At 45.4% G+C, this 25673-nt stretch overlaps 1 protein-coding gene across 1 annotated transcript; it reads left to right on the forward strand.

The window, feature by feature from the left end:
* The first annotated feature begins 24066 nt into the window (after nucleotides 1-24066).
* On the forward strand, nucleotides 24067-24819 carry BHLHA9 (basic helix-loop-helix family member a9). Its single transcript, XM_083170985.1, has one exon. It carries the CDS (start codon nucleotides 24067-24069, stop codon nucleotides 24817-24819), a length of 753 nt encoding a protein of 250 aa, XP_083027111.1.
* The last annotated feature ends 854 nt before the right edge of the window (nucleotides 24820-25673 follow it).

Raw genomic sequence — 25673 nt, forward strand, 5'->3', positions numbered from 1 at the left:
TTGATGGTACCAGCACGTCTGCCAGCGACACCGATGGTCAACAACCCACAACCTCCAAGAAATTGACCCCTTTAGGGGTTACGACCCGAGCGGGACCAAAACCACTCGGGGCAAGCGGAGGTGGACGCGGCGTGGCGGCCAAAACAAAAGGCAAAGCAAGCCAGAAAAACAGCCGCAAGTAAAGAATCTGGTCTTCAATTTGTCAAGCACACAATTGAGTGAGTATGAAACAGCGGTCCTGTCAAAAGGACTATCTTTTATTCCAAGCTTTATGTCTAATGACTTTGAATGGAGAGTGGATAGCTACAAGTTTGGGCGATCCCTCCGTTTAAAGGAATTTTTTAGTGACAAACCATCGGTCACGGCCACAACCAGTGATATACCAAGTCAAGTTAAGCGATTACAGCCCAAGTCCAGATTTGATCCCCCCAGCGCTAGCCCCTCCATTAAGGCTTTTAGCCGAATGATGGATGCTGTCGGCAGCTGTGATTCTGTTGACAGAAAAAACATCCCTAATCTACCTAAAATGGAAAGAATGGCCTTACAGGATCTACAAAAAAGGTCTGACATTATAATTCGTAAGGCGGATAAGGGGGGCGCAGTGGTTGTGCAGAACTTATCAGACTATCTTTTTGAATGTCGTAGACAATTAAATGATGCGGAGGTGTATGAACCATTGCAGCATGACCCCACTGTCTCCTATAAGGCTGAATTGGATTTTCTTATTAAAACAGCAGTGGACAATAAGACTATTTCACCAGACCTGGGTAAAGCCCTAACCACAGATTTTCCACTGATGCCAATGTATTACACCTTGCCCAAGGTGCATAAGAGACTGGAGAGGCCTCACGGCAGACCCATTATATCAGCCAGGGGGTCTCTCTATCAGGTAGTCTCAACCTATTTAGATGCATTGTTAAATCCTTGTGTACAATCTACTAGGTCCTACCTTAAGGACACCAACATGCTGCTGGCTTGCTTACGGAATCTGGGTGATCTCCCTGACAACGTGATCATGTGCAGCGCCGATGTTGTGGGGCTGTACACATGCATTCCCCATGATGAGGGCATGAGTGCCGCCAGAGTTCTGTTGCAGGAATCAGCAGCTTATGTGGGTCCGGAGCAGGACTTCTTTTTTCAGTTATTACATCTTGTGTTACATCGTAATTACTTTTACTTTGATGGTAAAATATATCGCCAAAGGCTTGGCGTAGCGATGGGGTCCAATGTGGCCCCTTCCTACGCCAATGCCTATATGAACATGGTTGATAAGAAGCTCATCTATGAGACAACTCATGTGGGGAAGGTGCTTTTGTACCTCCGCTATATAGATGATCTTTTGATATTTTGGTTGGGCAGTAAGGAAGAACTTTGCAACATTCTTGACACTCACAATCAAAGTAACTGCCCAGCAAAATTGACATACAATATGAGTACACAGGATGTTAACTTTTTGGATGTAAAAATTAGCTTGAGAAACAACAAACTGCAAACATCCATTTTTGTAAAAGAGACAGACCGCAACACTCTGCTGAGGTATGAGAGCTGCCACCCAAAGGCGCTACGTTATGGTCTCCCATACTCACAGATGTTGCGTGTCAAAAGGATCACAAGTGACGAAGAACAGACAAGAAGGGACTTAGACATCATGCAGGATAGATTTGTGGAGAGAGGCTACAGGAAGGAGGACTTAGCAGCCACTAAACAAAAAGTGTTAGAAATGTCTAGGGAAATGGCCCTTACATCCAATAATAAGAAAAATAACGTTACAGACCAACAACTTAAAGATAGAATTCCATGGGTAACACAGCATGCGGCCAACAGTGAGGTTCACACTAAAAGAGTGAAATCCCTGTGGCCCATAGTCTCTTCTGACAGGGAATTAAAAAGCTTGCACAATAGAAAAATCATGCCAGCGTACAGAAGGGGCAGGAATCTTGCTGATATGCTGGTCAAGGTGGATGTGACTGAGCTCACTAAGAGACCAGTAGCTAGCCATTTTTTAACTCGCCCTAAGGGGTGTTATAAATGTATCGGGTGTACCACCTGTAGAGCCATGCTTGTTGGGAGCACAGTTAGTCATCCACATACAGGTCGTAAAATACCTATTAAACACCCTGTGACATGCTCCACAAAGTACGTGGTTTATGTTCTGTCTTGTCCATGTGGTTTATATTACGTGGGCAAGACGGAATGCCAATTTAAAGAACGCATGGCAAACCACAGGTCATCTATCCGGCAGGCCCTCAGCACAGGTACCAGCGACCAGCCAGTCGCAAGACACTGCGCCCTCTTAAAGCATAGCTTGGCAAGCATAAGATTTAAGATCATTGATCACATTCCCCAGAGTGTCAGAGGCGGCAATAGGAGTAGGAAACTGCTACAAGCTGAATCCAAATGGATTTTTGTTTTGGACACCTTGTCACCAAGGGGGTTGAACGAGCAGCATGGGCTGCAGAGCTTTATATGACCATATGGTGGCAAAGCCCTAAGTTATATTAACTTTATTTATTAAGCTCTGATAGCCGGGAAGTTCGTTCACCCCTAATGGAGATCAAAGGGGGTCTTTTTAATTACACTGGTAGAAGTCAATGAAAGGTATTTTACCAACTAAAGCACTAGTATCACATTGAGATTGTGCCTATAACTGTGAAGATAATGTATTTATATGAAGAACTGTGCGACCTCCCAGTGTATAAATGTATTTCCAGCGTAACATATGTTGCATATGTATTTTATGTATTTTTTTCACTTTTTTCACTTAATTATGTGTAACCACAAGTGATATGGCAGTTCGCTGCCTCTTAAATGGCTTAAATTAAGCCTCTTAATCATGTTTTTACATTTTGGTTTGTTGTTTTTGTTTTAGATATATCACTATGGAGACGGCGCACCACGGCGCCCAGAGCGAGGCTTGGCTGTGAGCTGCGGTTCACGATGTGGGGCGACGGCTGATGACGTAGCGGGCAACTACTGGACGGAGTGTGGCGTGCCCAACATGACGTCATCGGCGGAGCGACGCACGTGGAGGTGGCGGGAGCCGGACCTGGCGATGGACGCCGTAGGTAAGCTTTTCCAGGTGAAGTGTGTTTTGATTAGGGGGCGGGTTCTGTCTAGATGTTTAAATATGTGCACTTGTATTTACACTGTTGATCCCTGAGGACGGGCTAGACCCGAAACATGTTGGATCGTGTTTGAATAAAAACTTCACGTTTTTCATCACTAAGAAAGCCTGTGAGTGCCGCCTATCTGTATCGATTATATATATATATATATATATATATATATATATAATATACCCAGCAGTGAGTATTTTTACTAGTTATATAAGGCTGTAAATGCACCAGCAGGGAAGTATTATACAGCAGATGCACAAGCAAGCGATGCACATATAGTCTGAAGTGGCCAGGCAGTACTGACTGGGCTGGCAGCCACTGGCAATGCAGAGCACACACCAGAGAGCAGAACAGGACGGTGCCACTAGTAGGCACTGGCAGTCGCCCCAGCAGCAAAAGAAAGACAGACTCCTATCCCTACTCCTAACAACTCACGAGTGAATCCGGCACCGGGCAATGACGTTTTGCCCGCGCGCCAGGATTTGAATCAGGCGGGAAGATTTCAGCGCCGCTCGGATACCTGACGGTCGTGCGGGCTCGGATCTGGGAATTCCGAGCCCGCACATCTCTACTTCCTATTCTACCGGTCTGTTCGCGCTTCCCCATGGTGTTTTGTGACAACAATGACCAGAAAAGTTTTCTGCCTAGTGTAACAGTCACCTATCTCTTATATATTTGGCTACATCTGTCACTCAAAGTGTGTCTGGAGATATAACCCTGGGTGGAGCCTCTGACTCACATGACTGACTCACACGACAGAGAACCAGCCCAGTGAGCCCACAGTGCCAGACACCCTCTGCCTCTCCATGTTACACAGCAAAGACACAACTACACACCAGACACACCAGGTGAGAGCCCCACACCTCCATACCTCCCAACATGACCCTCTCCAGGAGGGACAGAATGCTATGTTTGTGGACTTCCATCTTAATTTATGATTGTCATCACCTGTCATTTTAAACAGGGTAATTGATAAGAAAGGTGTTTAAGCACAGGTGATGGTAATCCATAAATTAAGAAGAAAGTCCAGAAACAGAGCAATGTGTCCCTCCTGGAGAGGGTCATATTGGGTATGCACCTCCCTCCCCCTCCATTCACGGCATCCCCACGATTAAATGGCACATGCCAAACACTGACATGGCTATGGTCGACAATGAAAAAGGTTGACAAGATTTATTTTTCACTTTTTCAATGTTTTCATATTCATTCTCATGTGTCGACATGGACACCAATGAAGTGCCACACTTATGTCAACATTTACATGTGTTGACCTTTCTGTGTTGATTTTTTTCTTGTGGCGATTCGCGGCACCCCCCGCGACCCCCCTCCCGCGATTTGCAGCACACCCCCCGCAATCCGCGGTACCCCCGGTGACTCCCGCGATTCGCGGCCCCACCCCGTGACACCCCCCCTCCTGCAATTCACGCCAACCCCCGGGCCCCCCCTCCCGTGGTTCACGGTGCCCCCCACGACCCCCCCTACCGCGGTTCACGGTGCCCCCCACGACCCCCCCTACCACGATTCCCCACCCCTGACCCCCCCTCCTTTCATTGCGGCAACCCCCCGCCCCCGCGACCCACCCTCCCGCGATTCACTGCAACCCCCCGCGCCCCCCCATCCCACGATTCGCGGCACCCACACCCCCCCGCGACCCATCCTCCCGCAATTCACGGAATCCACCCACGACCCCTCCTCCCGGGATTCGCGGACACCCCTCACCTCCTCCCTCCCCCACCCCCGCGAGTGATTCACGGCAACCCCAGGATTAAATGGCACATGCAAAACACTGGCACGGCTATGGTCGACAATGAAAAAGGTTGACATGAGTTTTTGAAGATTTATTTTTCTTTTTTTGAATGTTTTCATATTCATTCTCATGTGTCGACATGGACACCGATGAAGTGCCACACTTATGTCAACATTTACATGTGTTGAACTTTCTGTGTTGATTTTTTCTTGTAGCAATTTTTTTCCAGTAACAACCATGAACTATGTGCACGTCAATCTACACATCATCAACCAATTCTTTGTATAATATATAACACCTGTTCTGTTTTACTGTAGGTGATTTAAGTCAGATCTTTTACTGCTACTATTACTGTTTATGTAAATGCATTCTGAATGACAGCAACATCCTACCATCCTTCTACAAGAATATATAACCAACTAGGTGATTCATCGCACCCCGTGCCCCCCCCCCTCCCGCAATTCACGGACCCCCCGCGCACCCCCCCTCGCGCAATTCACGCTTTGCGGCCCCCCGCCCTCTCCCGCGATTCGCCGACACCTGCGCCCCCTCCCTCCCTTGATTCACGGCACCCCCCGTGCCCCTCCCGCAATTCACGGCACCCCTAAGCCCCTCTTTAGTCCCCCGTATACTCACACACCCCTATCACTACCCAGCTTCCTGCTCTCCTGAACCGTAACTTCCACCACTGGGGAGTCGCTGACGCTGTTTTGCCCACATGCCCCTATCATGCCTCATAGCCCAGCCTCCTGCTCTCATGCACCCGAACTCCCACCCAGTAGGAGGAGACATTGACTAAGGGCCACCATCCTGTACTCCTGTGCTGCCACGCTGGACCCTCACCCACTGGCAGAAGCAGCACAGTATCTCCCACCCTCCTCTTTAGTCCCCCTTATTCCCACACACCCCTATCACTACCCAGCCTCCTGTTTTCCTGTGTCGTGACCTCCGCCAGTGGGGAGCCGCTGACTCAGAAACACCCTACTATACTATTGCACACACACACCTAAACAACATGCACACACAGCCCCCCCACACCCACAAATGTCACTGTACCATCCACACTATCAATGTACATCTTACTCTGTAACCGCTTTTTAATTAAACAAAACAATACACACCCCCTTCCACATCATATGCTCTCTATTTAACACATTTCACCTATAACTGAAGTTGCAATACAGGCATCTTTCATACAATTCTAACCATCTTTCTCATATACAAATGTTCACAAATTAAGGGGGCGCAGCCCCTTACGACGGTGTAAAGAGCGCCCGTAGGGCGCGATGAATCACCTAGTATCAATTAAATGGTGTTACCATGTGACTGTGTTTCAAAATATGACAGTGTTACGCTTCTCTTCCTATGGCGAGCACTTCACGGTTTATTCCACCTTCTTGAACGGAGCAATTCAAGGGTTGCTCCATGTTATGTAGCTGCGGCACTGCCATCACTGTTATGTTGTTACATAATTTGCTAATTATTAGGTGTAGAACATCACAAAATAGAATCTTAATATTGCAAAATGTACACAATGCCAATGTGTACAGCCGTTCAGAATTTAAACCTGTTTAAGATTCGCAGGTGTCTTGGTAAATGATTATATACTGGATATGATAAGTACTTTCACCTGCATTTCTCTCTAGCCTACCTGTCCCACACCTGCTAACAAAAAATGATTTATTCCCTATTATCAAACCAAAGTTATACCTCCAAAACTGTTGCATATAATCTTTTCCCATCCGGGGCTAAGTGATAAATAGATGTAACTTCCACTGGCCTCAGTGCAGTCAGATATGATGCACCTGTCCCAATTTACCCGATCATCTTGTCATGACTCTTCCTGCCACACATAAGGGGCCCCCTTGCTGGTTTTCTCTTCCCGTACTGTAGCATAGAAGATGATTTATTGTCTTGGTTCCACACTCCGCCTGCCCACCGGAATCAGCTCACAACAAGCCTTCCCCATTTATCAGAATTCTCAGTTTATTATAAATCAAGAGATGTAGCTACTGAATGGAAATGTAAATAATTCAACATTTTTCATTAAATTGGAAGTTAAGAATGACCCTTTTTAGCAAACATGTCGTTAATGAAAAAGAGTAATTCATAACAGTCACTGGATGTATTCATATACAGTTGCTATCAAGTGAGACAGAGTAAATATATATTACTGTATTATGGTATAATTTCCATGCACAGTGCTGGTAGAATCTTTGAGAACCGTTTAGAATTTTCATGCGTTAAATGTTCTCAGAAATTAATCTAAATCATAAAAATATATAAAGAGATTTGAATAAATCAAACTGTTATATGTTTGTATTTATTTATCAAGATGGCCCAACATTAAGGTTCTTTGGAAGAAAAAGTATGTGAACCTCTACTAACCAGCTACTGGTGTGATCCCTTTGGGAAGCATTCACTTTAATTAATCAATCAATTACAGGATATACAGATAGAGCCATCCTCATCTAGCCCTTTAATAGAATTAAGGGCCTTATTCTGGTTCACTCTTATAGGCAAATTCCTTCTCAAATGGACAAAACCATGTGCACTGCAGGTTGGGCAGATATAACATGTGCAGAGAGAAATAGATTTGGGTGGGGTTTTCTTCATAGTGAGATCTATATTGCAGTGTAGAAATAAAGCAGTCAGTATTTTCGCTGCACAGAAACAAAATAACTCACCCAAATCTAATTCTCTATGCACATGTTACATCTTCCCCCCTGCAGTGCACATGGTTTTGTCCATTTGAGAAGGAATTTGCCTCTAAGAGTGAACCAGAATAAGGCCCTAAGGGGGTTATTTTGGTTCACTCTTTCTGACATATTCCTTCTTAGATGGACAAAGCCATGTGCACTGCAGGTGGGGCAGATGTTACTTGTGCAGAGAGAATTAGATTTGGGTGGGGTTTTACTTCAAAGTGAGATCTATATTGCAGTGTAAAAATAAAGCAGTCAGTATTTACCCTACACAGAAACAAAATAACTCACCCAAAACTAATTCTCTCTGCACATTTTACATCTGCCCCCTGCAGTGCACATGGTTTTGTCCATCTAAGAAGGTTTTTTCAGAAAGAGTGAACTAGAATAAGGCCCTAAGTGAGCCAGAGCTGTCGTACTTAATCCTCTGCTAATCCCCTACTCTACTGTTCTATGTATTGTATTGCAGCTGAGAACAATAGATAAGCCTTGGTGAGCCATGGCTCTCCTGAGAAGGCTAGTTGAAGAACGCTCCATCTGTAGGGCCTAAATCAGACTTGTGCACTGCTGGGCGAATTTGCAGAGGCCTGCAATCATAAAGTCGCCGCCCCGACAGCTGCAAATTTATACACAACTCTTCATCAAATGTTTTTCCCAGTCTGTGCAAGTGTGAGTCTAACCCTTCCACAACTCTGTGGCAGAATCAGGCTGATTAAGAACAGAGCTGAAGTCCCAGACATCGAAAATATCTGGGCACAACTGCATTTTTCCAGCTACAACTGGTGGCTTCCTGTCAGTCAAGTTGCGAGGGGATTGTGAATAGATTCATCGCTGATTTTTGTTGCTGTTTGGCCTCACGCATGTGCGCTATATTCCATACATACGTGCAGTCACCTTACGAATTCACACACCAGCAATCAACTCTGAATAACACACATAGTCAAAATGTCAACACCACTATGTCACTATGGGGAGATTATAGCTAAGCATTAGAGGGAGGTCTGCGAAACGCTCCTACAGCCACCAAGAGAAGGTAAGGGCCACCAGAATGAATGGTTGACATTCTACCATGGCCACATTTCATTACTATTTTATGAATGTCAACAATATGACTGATGACATTTCGTAGCCAACCTCTCAGTTAATTTAAATGTTGATCATTCTTACACATTTAGTAAAGGGATTTTCGGGTTGTTTCTCCATACTGAACTGCTTCAACCATTTTTTTTTTGTGTACACTGTGTTTAAGGTCATGAAGCAAACTACACCAACATACATCTCTTTGTTTATAAAATATCTCCAAACCACCCTCTCTGCTCTTCACAATATCTACATGTCTAATCCAGTTGTATTATTCTCTCCCATGATTACAAGATTTTATTAGGACTGCACCCACTCTGTAGAATGCCCACCCATGCACAATATGAGTATTTTGTAGCCTCCGAACCTTCAAGCGTTCCCTGAAAACTCATTTCTTCAGGCAGCTTTCAAATTCCTGAACCATCCACATTACCTTCATGAACCTTTCTTGTCCAATTGCTTCTGCAGTGTACAGGATTGCTGGGTGACCATATCATAGAGCCCACCAAGAACCTTAGCAATCTGGTGGACCATTATGCAATAGATAACACCTCTCCATGTGTATCGATCCTTATTTCCCTATAGCTTGCAAGCATGGCCTTCCTACCTCTATGACTGTCAGTAACTACCCAGTTTGGGGTTCCCAGTTTTCACACTTATTATTTAGTAATCATGTTAGTGTCTTCTTCAGGGAATACATTATTTGATCCTCAGAGTACCTCAAAAAAACATAAAACTTTCATGGTGCATATTAATTGGTGACTTGACAGAAATAGATAGCCGTATGAAGGTAAGTATGCAAGCGAACCAAATGTAGGCCTTTCCTAGGGTGAAACATGTTGGTGGTACAGGAGATTATGTAACCATGTGGGAACCTGGACTGTGACGTTGAGCTTGTCTTCATCTGGAAGGTGCTACACGGGTTTTAACATCCACCACCTAATGAATGATTAGAAACGCCTTATGCTTCAAGGCCCCATACAGTACTAAGAATTTTTAGTTTAGTTTTTAGCACAGTTGTGTGTTTTATTGTATGAAAAAATTTGTGCTTGGTACATTTTTACACTGTAAGGAGTGCATTCCTTTTTGTGTTTTTGAGGAAACTATAAAGTGATGACGGATACTTAGCTTTATGTTATGAGAATATATGAATAACCCAGACCTAGGAGAGGCCTACATTTGCTGCGCTTGCACACTTACCTTCATACGGCTATCTTTTTCTGTCCAGTCACTCATTGATACACACCATGAGAGTTTTATGATTTTTTTGTTTCCATTGAAAAAGACACTAACGTGGTAGAAAAACTGGGACTCACAATTAGGCACACTGGTGCTACTGCTTATATTTTTTTATGCTCCTTTCCTTGGTGATTGTCACAGGCATCTAGCTGCACCTGCCTTGACGCGCAGGATTCTCTTGTTATTCTTTGTTAACTGCCCAGTTTGTTTTGTCATTGGTGTTTATTACCATTGTGAAGCACAATGGCATTTGCTGCACTATATAAGAAACTGTTATTGAATAAAGAAATACAATTATTATTTTCTGTTGAGCTTCAGTTCACATACTGATACCCTGATGTTCTTATATAACATTTGCTGATGTTTCCATAGTTTCATTAGTGTTGGCAATTGAGCAAATGATCCCTTAGCCATCATATTGGTAATGGTACCATCATGCACTTTCAATTGCAGATATCAGCAGCTGAGAATCTGAAAAATAAAAATGCCCCCTAAATTGCATTGCGTCCATCCCTGAATCAGACCCCGAGACCAAAAACAATGTTACTGCTAGCAAAAATTGAGATGGCTTGACTTCAGTGACATTCAGTCCAATGGGGCCAACTTTGCAGAATTGCGAGTCCACCAAGTGGCCCTTGCCCTTCTCCACCCCCCACCCTCTGCGTAAGGTGAACAGTCTGCTGTGTGCATGCGAAGTGTGAATGCGCACATCGCTTAGTGGCGTGCGGTGGGGTGAGGCAGGTGAGGTGTGCTAACACAGGGCAGTTGCAAAGCAACCAGAGTAAAGCCTCATATCCACAAAAACACACACAACATACAATCCCCTCCCCCCACTCACTCCCTCAAACATCAGAGGAGTGTACCTGTTTAGCTGCTGGGGACAAATTCCGGCCAGCTCTCACAAAGCCATGAGTATCACTGACTGACTGGGAGGAGCTTGCACTGCCACTGCAGCTAGCTCCCCCTGCTGTCAGCCCAGTGGCAGCCTGCCCGTCTACCGGATAGACAGCTGCCGTGGGTATGTTTAAAATTAGACAGCTCGGCAGGCAGGGGGGGTTTCTGGGTACAGGCACACCTGCATTATGTTAAAATGACTTTATATCCGGACCTCTTTGTAAATGAATATCCTTGCCCTATCTGGATCTATCATACAGTCATCTGCCGATACTATTTTTTGGTGTGTTTGAAGTTAATAAAATTTTCGTAGGCCACATACAGCAACACTGGGCTAATCTGCTGCAACTGCTATATACATGTGGCTAGCAATGGCTAGAGTTTCTATTGTCAGATATAGGGTGATTAAGGAGTCTCAGATTTCAAATAGAAGTCACTATTACATCATAAGGACATTTTACATTTCAAGGGTTTGCAGATTTGAAATGCAACTTTACCATTGGGAAACAAGGGGGAATATCGGCACACCGCGTTACTCCCGCATTTACATTGGAATGTCAAGCGTCTGCATGGAGACGCCCATGAAAAGCTGCGTGTTCCCATGTTGGAGCGCCGCCACCGCCCCTCCCCCTGCCTGTGGGAGCGCGACACCGACGGTGCAGGTCGTGAGGGCGCTCACACAGAAGCCCTGCACATGCGCATAACTGATTTTATGCATGTGCAGGGAACAAACATTGGTCCCCCGTGCGAACACGCAGGGGCCCGAATGGATTCGAATCAGGGCCAACGTTTGTTTATCGTCAGTCTTTGATGAACATACTTCTTGTAATATCCCATGCTGGGTTCTGACCTGGATTTTAATATCGACTTCTGCAATTAGAAGCTTTATGACCCCATTTTTCTCTGATGAAATGTACTTAATTATAACCTGTCAGTCAGCGCTCAATTACAGAGTCCAGGATACAAAAATCTTAACATATTGCTGTAGAAGCACCTATTTAAATGAGGAATCCCTATTATACCTCGTCTCAGCCTGAGGGACACTGCCCTGACCTCATAAAATTCACCACAACACAGAGCTATTGCCGTGTAATCTGGGACACTCGCTTTTACATTACCAGACAAAAGGAATGTGATTATTGCTTAAATAAAACAGATTCCCTAAATGCCCACCTCTTAATTTGTGTCCATAATGAAATAACATTTATTTATTTACACGGTGAATTATATCATTCCTGCTGTAAATGGGCTGCTCAGTGATGCTGGGGAGAAAAAGACACTTTAAGTCAAATAAATTGTACGGATTCCTTAGAACTTTGAATCAATTCAAATTTGGGGACCAATTTATCAACGTGTGATAAAACTCAATGTAAATGATACTTGTTGCGCATGGTAAATGGTACTCTAGACCAGGGGTGTCAAACTCAAATTCATCGGGGGCCGCATCAGCAGTTTGGTCACCCCCAAAGGGCCGGTTGTATCTGTAGGTCCCCCTGTATAATTATAATGCCATGACACCACAGGCTGCTCCCCCTGTATAATATAAAATGAATGCCATGACACCACAGGCTGCTCCCCCTGTATAATAATAATGCCATGACACCACAGACCGCTCCCCCTGTATAATATAATAAAAGTAATGCCATGACACATAAATGATTATACAGGAGAAGCAGCCTGTGGTGTCATGGCATTATTATTATTATACACGGGGACACCTCAGGAAACAGCAGATATATATATATATTTTTTTTATTGTGAGTGTGATCCTCATCCTCACTTACTGTTTCTCCGTCTGTCCTGCAGCTGCTGCGGCTTCCAGCTTTTCTTCACTGCTTGCTGCGGCCACACTGTCCCCGACTCCCGATTCAGCTTCCCTGCCTGCTCCTACTTCTCTACAGATGCATGGGCGGGCGGCGTCATCATCATGACGTCCCCACCCAGTGTCTGTCACTGCCGGGCATCAGAGGGAACAGGCGGCCGGGCCCTCCTCCACGTAGCCGTGGAGGCCGGCGGCCATGTTTCTGTAGCCGCATACATATGTGCCTACAGGAACATGGCCGCCGACAGTGGAGGAACAGGTAAGGCGGCCGCGGACGTGGACGTGGCCCGCAGCACTCCTGTTTTAGACACACTGCCCCTGCGTGCTATCTCCTCGCGCGGGCCACATGACGAGGTCTGGCGGGCCGGATTTGGCCCGCGGGCCTTGTGTTTGACACCCGTGCTCTAGACAATCAGCTCACAGCTGTAATTTTTTAAATACATGACAGTTAGAAGCAGATTGACTGGGGTAAAATTTATCATATGCAATGAGTTTTAGTATATACACTGAGTTTTAACACTTGTTGATAAATGAGCGCCCTTATCTTCAGAGGTCATTGGGAAATTGTACACTTCAGGTACTGTCTATTGCATGCTTTCTGGTTACCAACTTGGCCAGAGGTGTAGCTATGGTACATGGTTCCCGGACAGGGGTATGTTTCGGCACCCCCACCCCTAGTCATTTTTTCTTCTTATAGTAATTCCCCTTACACATTATGCCACAAAAACTGTAACTGTAACACATTATTCCCATCTGTTGTGCCACTTTAAAAATTAAAAATGGCTAAAATCGCTGAATTTGGATGCTTTTTTTATCCTATGCTATTGTTAACCTCAATAACATAAATTTCCACTCATTTGGTAGCTGGATGACTATGCTAAGGGACACAAGTGGGCTGCACAAACAGGTGGCCCATCTAGGAGTGGCACTGCAGTGGCAGACAGGATGGCAGTTTAAAAAACTAGGCTTAAAAGAGCACATAATGCAAAAAAAAAGAAAAAGTTGTACAAGATGGAATTGTCCCTGGGCCCTCCCACGCAGGGCCAGCGCTACCCGCTCAGCACAGCCTGCAGAGCAGGTAGGCGTCGGCCCTGAGAGGCGCTCTCCCCCAGCCTCTGCCACTATTGCTGCTAGCTGTGGCAGCCTGCACCTGTCACAATGTACCGCACATAGATTGGGCATAATTGTTCCCAATGCTAAAGTGGGTCCAAATGCCGAAGGCCACTCCCAGTATTGAATCACCCTTCTTGAATGACAGACAGGACACCAGAACTAACACACAACGCTCCCGCTTGGACCTGCAGCCTGTCACACATCTGCCTGACTCTCCCTACACAACAGTTGGCAGCTAAACACCAACACTGGCATTGAAGTGGAGGAGGAAGGTCCCGACACAGGGCCCTGTTTGCAGAGCTCGGGTAAGTGCCTAGGTAAATTGGAGTACTCGGAGTGGGAAGCTTCAGTGGTGGGGATTAGAGCTGCCATGAGGCAGAGCTGGGCCTGAGAGTTCTCTGCCACAATTCCCAGCTGCAGGTGCTTCCAGCACAGGGCAGGCCCACATTGTCCTAATTAAAAGCCAGTACTGTGGTCCCCATGTCCCCCAGCAGCCCACTTAACCAGTTCTCTGCAGTATGACTGGCCGTTGTGCACCCTATTATTGACAACCCTCTGTGATATATGCAGGGCCGGTGCTAGGCACCGGAGCGCCCCAGGCGAGAGGGGTGCCGCGGCGCTCAACTGCTGCAGGGGGAGGGGTGCGCGATGTGTCTGCCCGGCCGTGGGGGGGCAGGGGGGGTGTCCGCAATGTGGGGGGGAGGCAGGGGGGGTGCACGTGGTGTGTCTGCAGTCTGTGCGGCCGTGGGGGGGGGTGTCCGCGATGTGGGGGGGGGAGGGGTGCGCGATGTGGCCGCTGTGCTGCTGGGGGTGAGGGAGGGAGTGTTCACTCAACGAACACCTGCTCCTTCCTCCGGCTCTCTCTCCTGCTCCTCTGCTGCTGCTGATGCGGTCGTAGAGCTTTCCAGCTCACTACCGCCCTCCAGTGGCCGGCACCCTAGGCAAATGCCTAGACCTGCCTAGTGGTGGCGCCGGCCCTGGATATATGTACTAATACATACTGGCCCTGATTCGAATTGATTCACTCCCCTGTGCGATTTTTAGAGACTGGCCATGCGCATAAGCATTTATGCACATGTGCAGCCTCTTTGTACGAGTGGGCACAGCTAATTGATTATTCTCCAGATGCTTGCACAAAGCAGTAAATTAGCCAATTCGGCTGATAGTAAATTGGCCGTACAAGTGTTTTTTAGGACCGTATTTGAGATGCGCTATATAAGAAATAGTAAATAAATTAAATAAATAAAACCATCTAACGTGTCCCATATTCCTAGTGACCCAATCTGCCCCGGAATATATGTTTGGCAATACTGGAAGTATTTTTGGGAAATACATAACTAGGGTAACAGTATGTATCTCGTTATTACATCTCTTTCCACCAAACTGTACATGACAGCTATGTATCTTTTTGACTTTGCTATGCAGAGCTAAATATTTATTATGAATATGATTAAATATTTAAGTCTATGAATGGGATATGAAGTGTGTAATTTCCCAGGCAAATAGATGACACAATGTTATGACATTTTAATATTTGCTTTTTATATTGAGGATGGGTTGATATTGCCTATTTGTTTCTGAAGAAGCCATATGGTAGCAATGCTTGTTGGATCGTTACAGCAGTAATGTGTTCTGCTTTAGCACAAGACAAACTGCTCCCCCTGGGCACGCAGAGTCCTACACAAAGAAAAAAGAGAAGTGATCAGCACCTAATGATCTAAAACAGAAACAATTGCAGGTGATTATGAAGAGATGTTCCTTAAAGAGCTCTTTCTCCCTTTCCTAGATGTTTTACCCACCTTTGATGTGAAGTTCAGCCCATTTGCACCCCTCCGGCACTACGCCCCTGATTTATTGGGTTGTTACAGCTTAGACACTGATATTATTTTCCTCTTCAAAGAGCTGGGAAAGGGGACTCTAATATATAGTTGTTCTAGCACTAATTGTATCACTTGATAATACTGTATTTTAGATAATCGGATTGTCTTAAAAATACATTTCCGACCTATGATTTCTTACTCTTAGGTATTTTATTAGGAGAAATTAATTTGTCAGGAAATGCAATTACTTATTTTAATTTAAAACTTTTATTTGAAAACATTGAAGTAAATCAAATGTGCTTGTTTAAAGTGACAGAGAATGCAACTGCTTATTATATTTTTATATATTATAGTTGCTGACTTTTCTGGAGGGGGCCAGGTGGACTATGTAAGGTGCGCGGCTATGTCAAGTGGGAAGTGTGGGTCTTATTCAGACCTGTTCATCTAGCTTAGTGAACCTGTAAGCGCCACCCCGCCGAACATAAGGCCCCCTCCCTGCGCTGCCGAATCTCGCACACATCCCCTCACAAGCAGCCGAAGGAGAGAGAAATAATTTTTTTTCCCTTCGGTAATAGAAGTCAGTCTAAACTAACTTATTTCTGCCGTTGACGAATACAGGGCAGGCACTGACTTTGCAACACTTTACTTTGGGGGCAATGCTGGACTGTTATGTCATAAGACCCCACCCTACAATGGGGAAATGCCCGCGATTTGCGGGTCCGTGGGTAGGAGGTGTGGGCTAAAGGATGTCATTCCTGTCTTTTAGCCCCACCCCTTTGGATTGCTGCAGGGTTTACTCTGCTTTTATCATTATTCTGTCCACTTCTCAAGGAACGGCAAAGAATGTGGGAGAGTCACCTACCCTTCGGTGCTGTATGAGACTACCCTAAAAATTGAGAACCTCCTACTTTTGGGAGGGTAAGCAAATATGCTCTTTAGACTGTATAAGAAGGACCTTATGACCAGGAACTTCTTGCAGATGTATCCTCATATACCCATCATATATCTGCTATACGAATGATCAACTCCAAGAGGTCGCCCTTGATCTTGCATTCCTAGAGGTACTGTTTGGTGCAACTTAAGGCACAGCAGAGGCGGAACTACCATTGGTGCAGCAGGTGCATTGCACCGAGGGCCCTGAGGACTAAGGTGCTCACTGATGTGTGGCATATTGTGAACTTGGGTTGGAGTGGCTAAGGGGGCCTCAAATTACATTTTTGCACCTACAGTAGGCTAACCACTCACAAGTTCCGCCACTGAGGCACAGTGTATAAGAAAACATCTATATTTCTTATTATCCAGTCCTGTTTTATGACTGTTTTGTTCTCAATTACAAAGTGCAGTGGAATAAGGTATGAAAGTAACTGTATTGTAATACGAAACATGATAGGACAATGGAACACAAAAGTTCCACAACATAATGTATATCATATAATCATTTTTGTATATTATATTATTAGGGATTTCTACATAATGGATGCAAGGTTGGACTGGCCAACAAGGGAAACAGGGGAAACTCCCAATGGGCCCTACTGCCTGAGGGGCCCACCTCATCCTTTTGGGAATCAGGTTCCAGCCTGTGCACTTTAAATATAAGTTTTTTTTGTACAGTACATTGCTGTTATTAATCAGGGAAATTATAATGCATGTACTAGCATATTTAATATATATATATTTATCAAAGGGCACAGACCATGCATTCCTTATCAAAGAGTACAGACCATTCAGTCTGTAATGGTTAGCCAAGGCTGTAAACATAGGCCCCTGCCACTGTATTCCCCCAGTGGACCCTTCCTGCTCCAGTCTGACACCGAATGGATGTAGTTTACATAAAGTACACCTCCCGGCCCAATTAAAAAATGCTAAAATCTGCCCTGCCCCTATGTTGGCACCTCCCTAACATAGCCTGCTGGTGCTCGCCCACCTGCCAGCTGCAGTGTCCCAAGGGGGGGGGGGGGGTTGCTTTAGAGTTGCAGGAAAATTGTCACCTATAGGTGAATAGATATCATGAGTGCTAACAATGCCCTCTACACTGATGAAGAGGCGATACATTTCAAGGAAATGCCCCCTTTTTGTGCCCACATCCCCTTTTTGGGCACCTCAGAGGAGTCCGAATAGTGCCCTGCTAATGGCAAAGCTTCCTGCCTCACTGAGACCATGTTCAAAACACTACTGTACCTGTATAACCTGAAACAATTGACACCCACATTCTGTGGAAATATTGTGACTAGTTCACGTAGTTGCTTTTGTATTGGTGATGTAGTAAACATGACAGGCACATATCATAGCATACAGTATATTTTAACTAATGCTAATTTTTGTGTTAGGCTGTGAAATGGGATAAAAGACATTTCAGGAATACTAATGTAAATTAATCAAATTAATCTTAGGTGTAAAATACTGTATAGGACACAATTACATACTTTAATTTGTCTCAGAGTCAGACGTTGAAGGTAGGCACACGGAAATTGGCATGTCATTGGGCAACAATTAGCTTCGGGACTTAAAAACAACATTTTATAGCAGGCTTGTAACATCGTGACTAGAATTGTCATAAGGCGGCAACATTTCTGTATACAGTATGTAGTGTAAATCCTGAAGCTATGTTCTTGCGTGCCTATGACTGATTGTGATCATTTGCTTCAGTTGAAGGATCTGAGGAAAACGCTGTTGCAGTACATTTGATAAATGTGGTGCACAAGAACAACCTAAATTGAACACCTACTTCACACATCTTTTACGAAACTTGTACAAGCATACTATACCATATTTCATATTTAATATACTGTTTTACGTTGTATTCTCAAATAAAAGGTGATAACAAAATATACAAATAATTTGTATTTACATGATTACCACTATTCTGTATAATATATTAACAGTTTTTTTTAATTCAACTTTATATTTGACATTTTTATCATATCTGGCAATTCATTTTTACAAATGTTATAACTATGAATTTTTTACATCAGATTTGATTTGATATTTGTGTAAAAAAAACCTCAGATAACATGGAGGTGTAATGTCATTGTTATTAGATTGTAATAAACAAGCATTTGAAGGCAGTATATTAGCAATGCGGTTTCATTCCTTGGCTTGCTCTTCCATGTTTCAGCGTTTTTAATGGTTAAATAAAATATGAGCTAATTTTGCAAGGTTCATTAACATATACGTTTTCCATCTTTTTGTGCACAGAAATTACATATCTAGTTTAATTTATCAAATTTATTTTGTATATAAAATAAAGATATTTATCAAATGTAATTCTACCACAAAAGTATTTCAACAACACAAAATTGATTTTCTAACACATTAATTTTGAAATATATATGTTTTTTTGTGCCAAGCTCTATATGTAACTCTGGGGCAGATTTATTAAGCTCGGTGAAGTGATAAAGTGTCTGGTTTTTATCACCGGCCAATCAGCTCCAAACTGTGAAGTAACAGGCTTGGTTTGAAAAATGACAGGTAGGAGCTGATTGGCTGGTGATAAAAACCAGACACCTTATCACTTCACAGAGCTTAATAAATCTACCCCTCAGAACCCAGCAGAATAGGAAATTAAGGATAGGCCCTAAGATGCTACTTATATTTGTCAGTTAAAAACCATTGCAGCTGAGTATATCAATGAACCGGTTAGCCACCCATTTAATCCCCTGCACCCTCACACTACATATATCTTCTCGGTTCAGAGTAATGGGAATGACTGCACTATAATAGATCATGGGTTCAAGTCAAAGCTAAGACATTGTTTTGAAATGAGTGCCTTAAATAAAGGATAATGTGAATGGAGGTGCTTTTGGAAACAAGACAGAAGATCCCAGGGATCAACAAGAAACCTACATGTGATTAAATTAAACAAAAAATTGACAGGAACCACCTAAAACCCTCTGTCTTGCTGCACTCTAGTTATGGCCCAACCCAAGACTGAAGTATAGGCCGAGCTCAAGCTTTCAAACTCAATAAATAAATAAATGCTAGCACTATGGGGTCTGATTCTGAGATAGGCGCAGCAGGGGCACAATAATGTTCTGTACTGAATTAGGTCAATAGTCCTAGATTTTACTGCATGTACAAACCACAGGGGTGGTTGATAATGACCCAGGGGAGCATGAAAACAATATAAGGGTTATTCAGAGCTGATCACTCTTGTGCAAATTTGGTGATCAATTATCGAACGACATGCATACAGATCGTAGCGCACATGCGTGAGGCCAAGCAGCGCCAAAAGTCAGTGATTATTTTTTTAGCAATGCCCTTGACTAAAAGTCAGCCGGAGTTTATGGGTGTCACCCGGCCCTTTTCAGGGAGTGCCAGGAAAAACACAGGCGTGCCCAGGTGTTTTCAGGGAGGTCTGTGTCAGCTCCGGCCTCGATCAGCCTGATTCTGTCGCACAGTTGTGTAGGGGCCGAGTTATGCACACCTGTACAGGCTGGTAAAATCATTTGATGGTGAGTGAGTTGCGTATGGATTTGCAGCTGGTTGGTGATCAGCGATCCATTGGTAAGCCTTTCACAGACTTGCACAGGGTGGCTTTTCACTCTGGTCAGCGACTATTGCATCAATCGCAGGCCTCTGCAAATTCTGGTAGCAATAAGTAAAAAAGGAAGCAAGTTTCTGCGCTTAACCTTCACCGCTGAATGTATGGATAAATCAGTGGCGTATCTACGTTTTGGGCGCCCCCCCGCCGTTAGGGGGGGGGGCGCCCATACCCACCCCCCGCCGCCGCTCCGTCAAGCACCCCCCCGCCGCCTATGCTAACCCCCTCTCCCGCAGTCTTACCTATCGCGCTGGTCCCGGCGGCTCCGTCCGTTCATCTGCTGAGGACCACCACAAATGGCCGCCCCCGTACAGCAGACAGTTTCAGAGAACTGTTTGCTATATGGGGGGCGGCCATTTTGTTGTGGTCCTCATCAACAGAATGGAGCCACCGGGACCAGCAAGATACGTAAGTCTGCGGGGGGATTGGGGGGTAGGTAACTATAGCACCGCAGCCCCCGGCGCCCCCACATGCGTGCCCAGGTGTTTTCAGGGAGGTCTGTGTCAGCTCCGGCCTCGATCAGCCTGATTCTGTCGCACAGTTGTGTAGGGGCCGAGTTATGCACACCTGTACAGGCTGGTAAAATCATTTGATGGTGAGTGAGTTGCGTATGGATTTGCAGCTGGTCGGTGATCAGCGATCCATTGGTAAGCCTTTCACAGACTTGCACAGGGTGGCTTTTCACTCTGGTCAGCGACTATTGCATCAATCGCAGGCCTCTGCAAATTCTGGTAGCAATAAGTAAAAAAGGAAGCAAGTTTCTGCGCTTAACCTTCACCGCTGAATGTATGGATAAATCAGTGGCGTATCTACGTTTTGGGCGCCCCCCCGCCGTTAGGGGGGGGGGCGCCCATACCCACCCCCCGCCGCCGCTCCGTCAAGCACCCCCCCGCCGCCTATGCTAACCCCCTCTCCCGCAGTCTTACCTATCGCGCTGGTCCCGGCGGCTCCGTCCGTTCATCTGCTGAGGACCACCACAAATGGCCGCCCCCGTACAGCAGACAGTTTCAGAGAACTGTTTGCTATATGGGGGGCGGCCATTTTGTTGTGGTCCTCATCAACAGAATGGAGCCACCGGGACCAGCAAGATACGTAAGTCTGCGGGGGGATTGGGGGGTAGGTAACTATAGCACCGCAGCCCCCGGCGCCCCCACATGCGTGCCCAGGTGTTTTCAGGGAGGTCTGTGTCAGCTCCGGCCTCGATCAGCCTGATTCTGTCGCACAGTTGTGTAGGGGCCGAGTTATGCACACCTGTACAGGCTGGTAAAATCATTTGATGGTGAGTGAGTTGCGTATGGATTTGCAGCTGGTCGGTGATCAGCGATCCATTGGTAAGCCTTTCACAGACTTGCACAGGGTGGCTTTTCACTCTGGTCAGCGACTATTGCATCAATCGCAGGCCTCTGCAAATTCTGGTAGCAATAAGTAAAAAAGGAAGCAAGTTTCTGTGCTTAACCTTCACCGCTGAATGTATGGATAAATCAGTGGCGTATCTACGTTTTGGGCGCCCCCCCGCCGTTAGGGGGGGGGGGGCGCCCATACCCACCCCCCGCCGCCGCCCCGTCAAGCACCCCCCCGCCCCGCCGCCTATGCTAACCCCCTACCCCGCAGTCTTACCTATCGCGCTGGTCCCGGCGGCTCCGTCCGTTCATCTGCTGAGGACCACCACAAAATGGCCGCCCCCGTACAGCAGACAGTTTCAGAGAACTGTTTGCTATATGGGGGGCGGCCATTTTGTTGTGGTCCTCATCAACAGAATGGAGCCACCGGGACCAGCAAGATACGTAAGTCTGCGGGGGATTGGGGGGTAGGTAACTATAGCACCGCAGCCCCCGGCGCCCCCACATGCATGCCCAGGTGTTTTCAGGGAGGTCTGTGTCAGCTCCGGCCTCGATCAGCCTGATTCTGTCGCACAGTTGTGTAGGGGCCGAGTTATGCACACCTGTACAGGCTGGTAAAATCATTTGATGGTGAGTGAGTTGCGTATGGATTTGCAGCTGGTCGGTGATCAGCGATCCATTGGTAAGCCTTTCACAGACTTGCACAGGGTGGCTTTTCACTCTGGTCAGCGACTATTGCATCAATCGCAGGCCTCTGCAAATTCTGGTAGCAATAAGTAAAAAAGGAAGCAAGTTTCTGCGCTTAACCTTCACCGCTGAATGTATGGATAAATCAGTGGCGTATCTACGTTTTGGGCGCCCCCCCGCCGTTAGGGGGGGGGCGCCCATACCCACCCCCCGCCGCCGCCCCGTCAAGCACCCCCCCGCCCCGCCGCCTATGCTAACCCCCTACCCCGCAGTCTTACCTATCGCGCTGGTCCCGGCGGCTCCGTCCGTTCATCTGCTGAGGACCACCACAAAATGGCCGCCCCCGTACAGCAGACAGTTTCAGAGAACTGTTTGCTATATGGGGGAGGCCATTTTGTTGTGGTCCTCATCAACAGAATGGAGCCGCCGGGACCAGCAAGATACGTAAGTCTGCGGGGGATTGGGGGGTAGGTAACTATAGCACCGCAGCCCCCGGCGCCCCCACATGCGTGCTATAGTTACGCCCCTGGGATAAATCAATCAATATATGCACTTATATGCAAAACAAATATATATTTATTGAAGAAGATCATATAAAAAAAGGCATAACCTTGAATGATGTTTGAAAAATAGTGACAGTGCTAAAAAGGATTACCTAATACCGGTATAACATGACAAACAAACACATATTGTATACAGTAAAAAAGAACAAATTTGGTCGGGGAAGATGGGTATAAAACACTGAGGTAAAAGTTCCGGGTTAATACCCCAAAAACCTTTGAAATAATGTTGAATTCCTGATGAAGCCTGTTACACAGGTGAAACGCGTTTATACGCAGAAGCCACCGACACAGCGCAGTCTTCCCCTTTTTTGCTATATCTCTGCAAATTTTTAAAGCAGCAATCAGGTCACATAAACATCCAATCGCATGTCAGTGGGAACCTTCCACATCTTTCCATGATCGCCGACCGACGAAAGATGTGGAAGGTGCATGCATATGTAAGGTTGCTCTGAGCAACCTTACATATGCATGCACGTTCAGGAGGAAGTGTGTTGTTGTTGTCAGCTGCCAACCCCTGCATGTCCATCATGGCTGCATTAGCATGATAACGCCCAGCGTTCTCATGTTAACCAAGGGTGTTCCCTTATGCTAATGAGCAAGCCTGCCGCCCCGCCCTGCAAACAGTTTGTTCACCATGAGCGCACGCACATGCTCAGAAATGCGCAAAGTAAAAACATCGGCCCCATGCGAACGGACCAGAATAAGGACCTATGTGTGTGCTATATACAGTACATAACTGTTAATAAATAATAACGCTTTCTCCAACACCTCTCCCCATTATCATGCGACAGATGCATATCAATGTGTATATAATGGATTACCATATCACTGATAGAGATGACAGAAGAGCAATCACTGATAACATTGCTATCTGATAATATCGCTATGCTGTCACATGTTTGTATGATTGCAAGCTGTGTCTACACAGGGTACAGATTTTCCCTATGCCACAGAGGTGTGAATTGCTTTGCCTGCTCTGTGAATGTATGCATTATGGGCCCCTCTGGCAGTACAAGTTTGAAGGTGATCAGCCAGAATAGATTAAGAGGAAATACCTGTAATTTGTTGTAAGAGGAGAAAATACATGTGCTGTATAATTTTGCAGATCAGTATGTCAGAGTACTAACTACAGGCATTTGCATGTTTTCTATGATCTTTTTTAAAACTATCAAACCAAGCCCTGTCTACCTGGAGGCAGGTAATAAAAGTTAGGTACTAGGTACCTGTTATAGGTATAATAAAACAAGTAGACAAGTAGTACTTACATTGTAGGCTGCCCGTGTAGGGAGTGACTTTGAGAGGGAGTGGAGGGCCCAAACACAAGATCTTTAAAAGCTGAGCTGGAAGAGAAATCCAAGTTAAACTAATCTCAAGGCTGGAGCTGAGCAGTGAGGACAGCTGCAATGAGTCTCATTGAGTCAGACTTCTCAGAAGATGAGCAAGAGATGGAAGATGGGACAGACGAGAGAAGTCTGGGGGAATTTGACAGACTTGAAAGTGAGAGTGAGGTTGAAGAGGCCAAGCCCAAGAAGAGGACCAGGCCAGTGAGGTCCAAGGCCAGACGAGTAGCAGCCAATGTCAGAGAAAGGAAGAGGATCCTGGACTACAACCAGGCATTCAATGCCCTCCGAATGACCCTTAAACATGATTTGAGTGGCAAGCGGCTATCCAAGATAGCAACACTCAAGAGAGCCATCAATAGAATATCTACGCTATCCATGTTCCTGCACTCAAACTCTTCACAGAAATGGACATGCAGTCACACTGAGTGCCACAGTCAGCATGATGGGCACAGGCAGCCAGAGGTCAGTGACAGCAATCCCCAGGCCTACTCAGTGCCAGCACAGACTCCTCAAGATGTACCTTTAAATCCCAGCTATGGGGCAGCTGCACATCTTCAGCTTGGTCACTCTCCTTACTACACTAGACAGTCACCAGATGCTCCCCATTTGCAGTGCCAATATGGAAGTCCAGCAGAGGACAATTCAGTGCCAGGCACACCTTATTACAGACATGGGAGTTACAGCATTGGTGTCAGGAGCACCTGCTATCCCAATCACATGGACAATCTTACAGAGCATGCTCATGGACCATTCACTTGGCAGTTTGGATGTTTACAGGGATCAAGCTACCAACAATCACTTTCCATGCACTAGCTGCACAGAGCTTCCTACAATATGGTTCCATGGGCAGGTTGGCAGACACAAAAGTACTGTCCTGTAGAACCAGTAGGATCTAACAGACACAGACTGATCTAAGGTTTTAAATACAAATGTATCATGTGACTGTGTACTCTACGGCGTCTGTACTAGAGTGAGAACATTTGCTGAACTGGTAAATCTCAGGGGCTAATAGGTTATTGTGCATTCTTTTTGCATTGTGGACATTTTTCAAAAGAAGTACAGCAGGATAAAGTAAACCATGAAGAGAGATAAAATATCAATCAGCTCTTAACTGTCATGTTTCATACACAGCTTGTAACATGGTGCTGATTTGTTTGTACTTAGTATCTCTGTCCACTTTATCTCTCACCAAATTTTTATAAATCTCATGCATGCTTGGAAAGGCTGTTCCAGCAGTGTCATTAAATACATAAGTATTTTTCCAAATTGGTCACCATGTTTTTTGTTATTGTTTTTGTTGTTGTTGTTGTTTGTCTGCTTTTAATCTAAAGCCAACCACTGGAAAAAGTATTATAGTAAGCAGTACTGAATTCTAAAATATGCCTAATACATTGGGTAGAATATTCCAATATTATCTACAGTATGGAAGTTTTGAAAGTCCACATTTAACTCGTGCATATGCAGAATGGGACTACTGGCTTTCAGTCAATGTTGTATCTTATCATATTCATAAAACAGAAACTGTCAGCTCTTCTTCCCAGGAGCACGTATAGAGACTGAGTAGTGTGTTTTGTTCTAATAAAATAGTTACATAATTTCCTCTTTTCAGAATTAATTGTATTATGTATGAATCTACATGTCAGTCATGTGAGCAATAGTTCACTATC

The sequence above is a fragment of the Crinia signifera genome, chromosome 2 (assembly GCF_055691185.1).
Source record: "Crinia signifera chromosome 2, ASM5569118v1, whole genome shotgun sequence".
Taxonomy (NCBI): Eukaryota; Metazoa; Chordata; class Amphibia; order Anura; family Myobatrachidae; genus Crinia; species Crinia signifera.

What these genes read in the sequence shown, in the direction of transcription:
- BHLHA9 (XM_083170985.1), top strand. Translation starts at nt 24,067, where the DNA reads ATGAGTCTCATTGAGTCAGACTTCTCAGAAGATGAGCAAGAGATGGAA.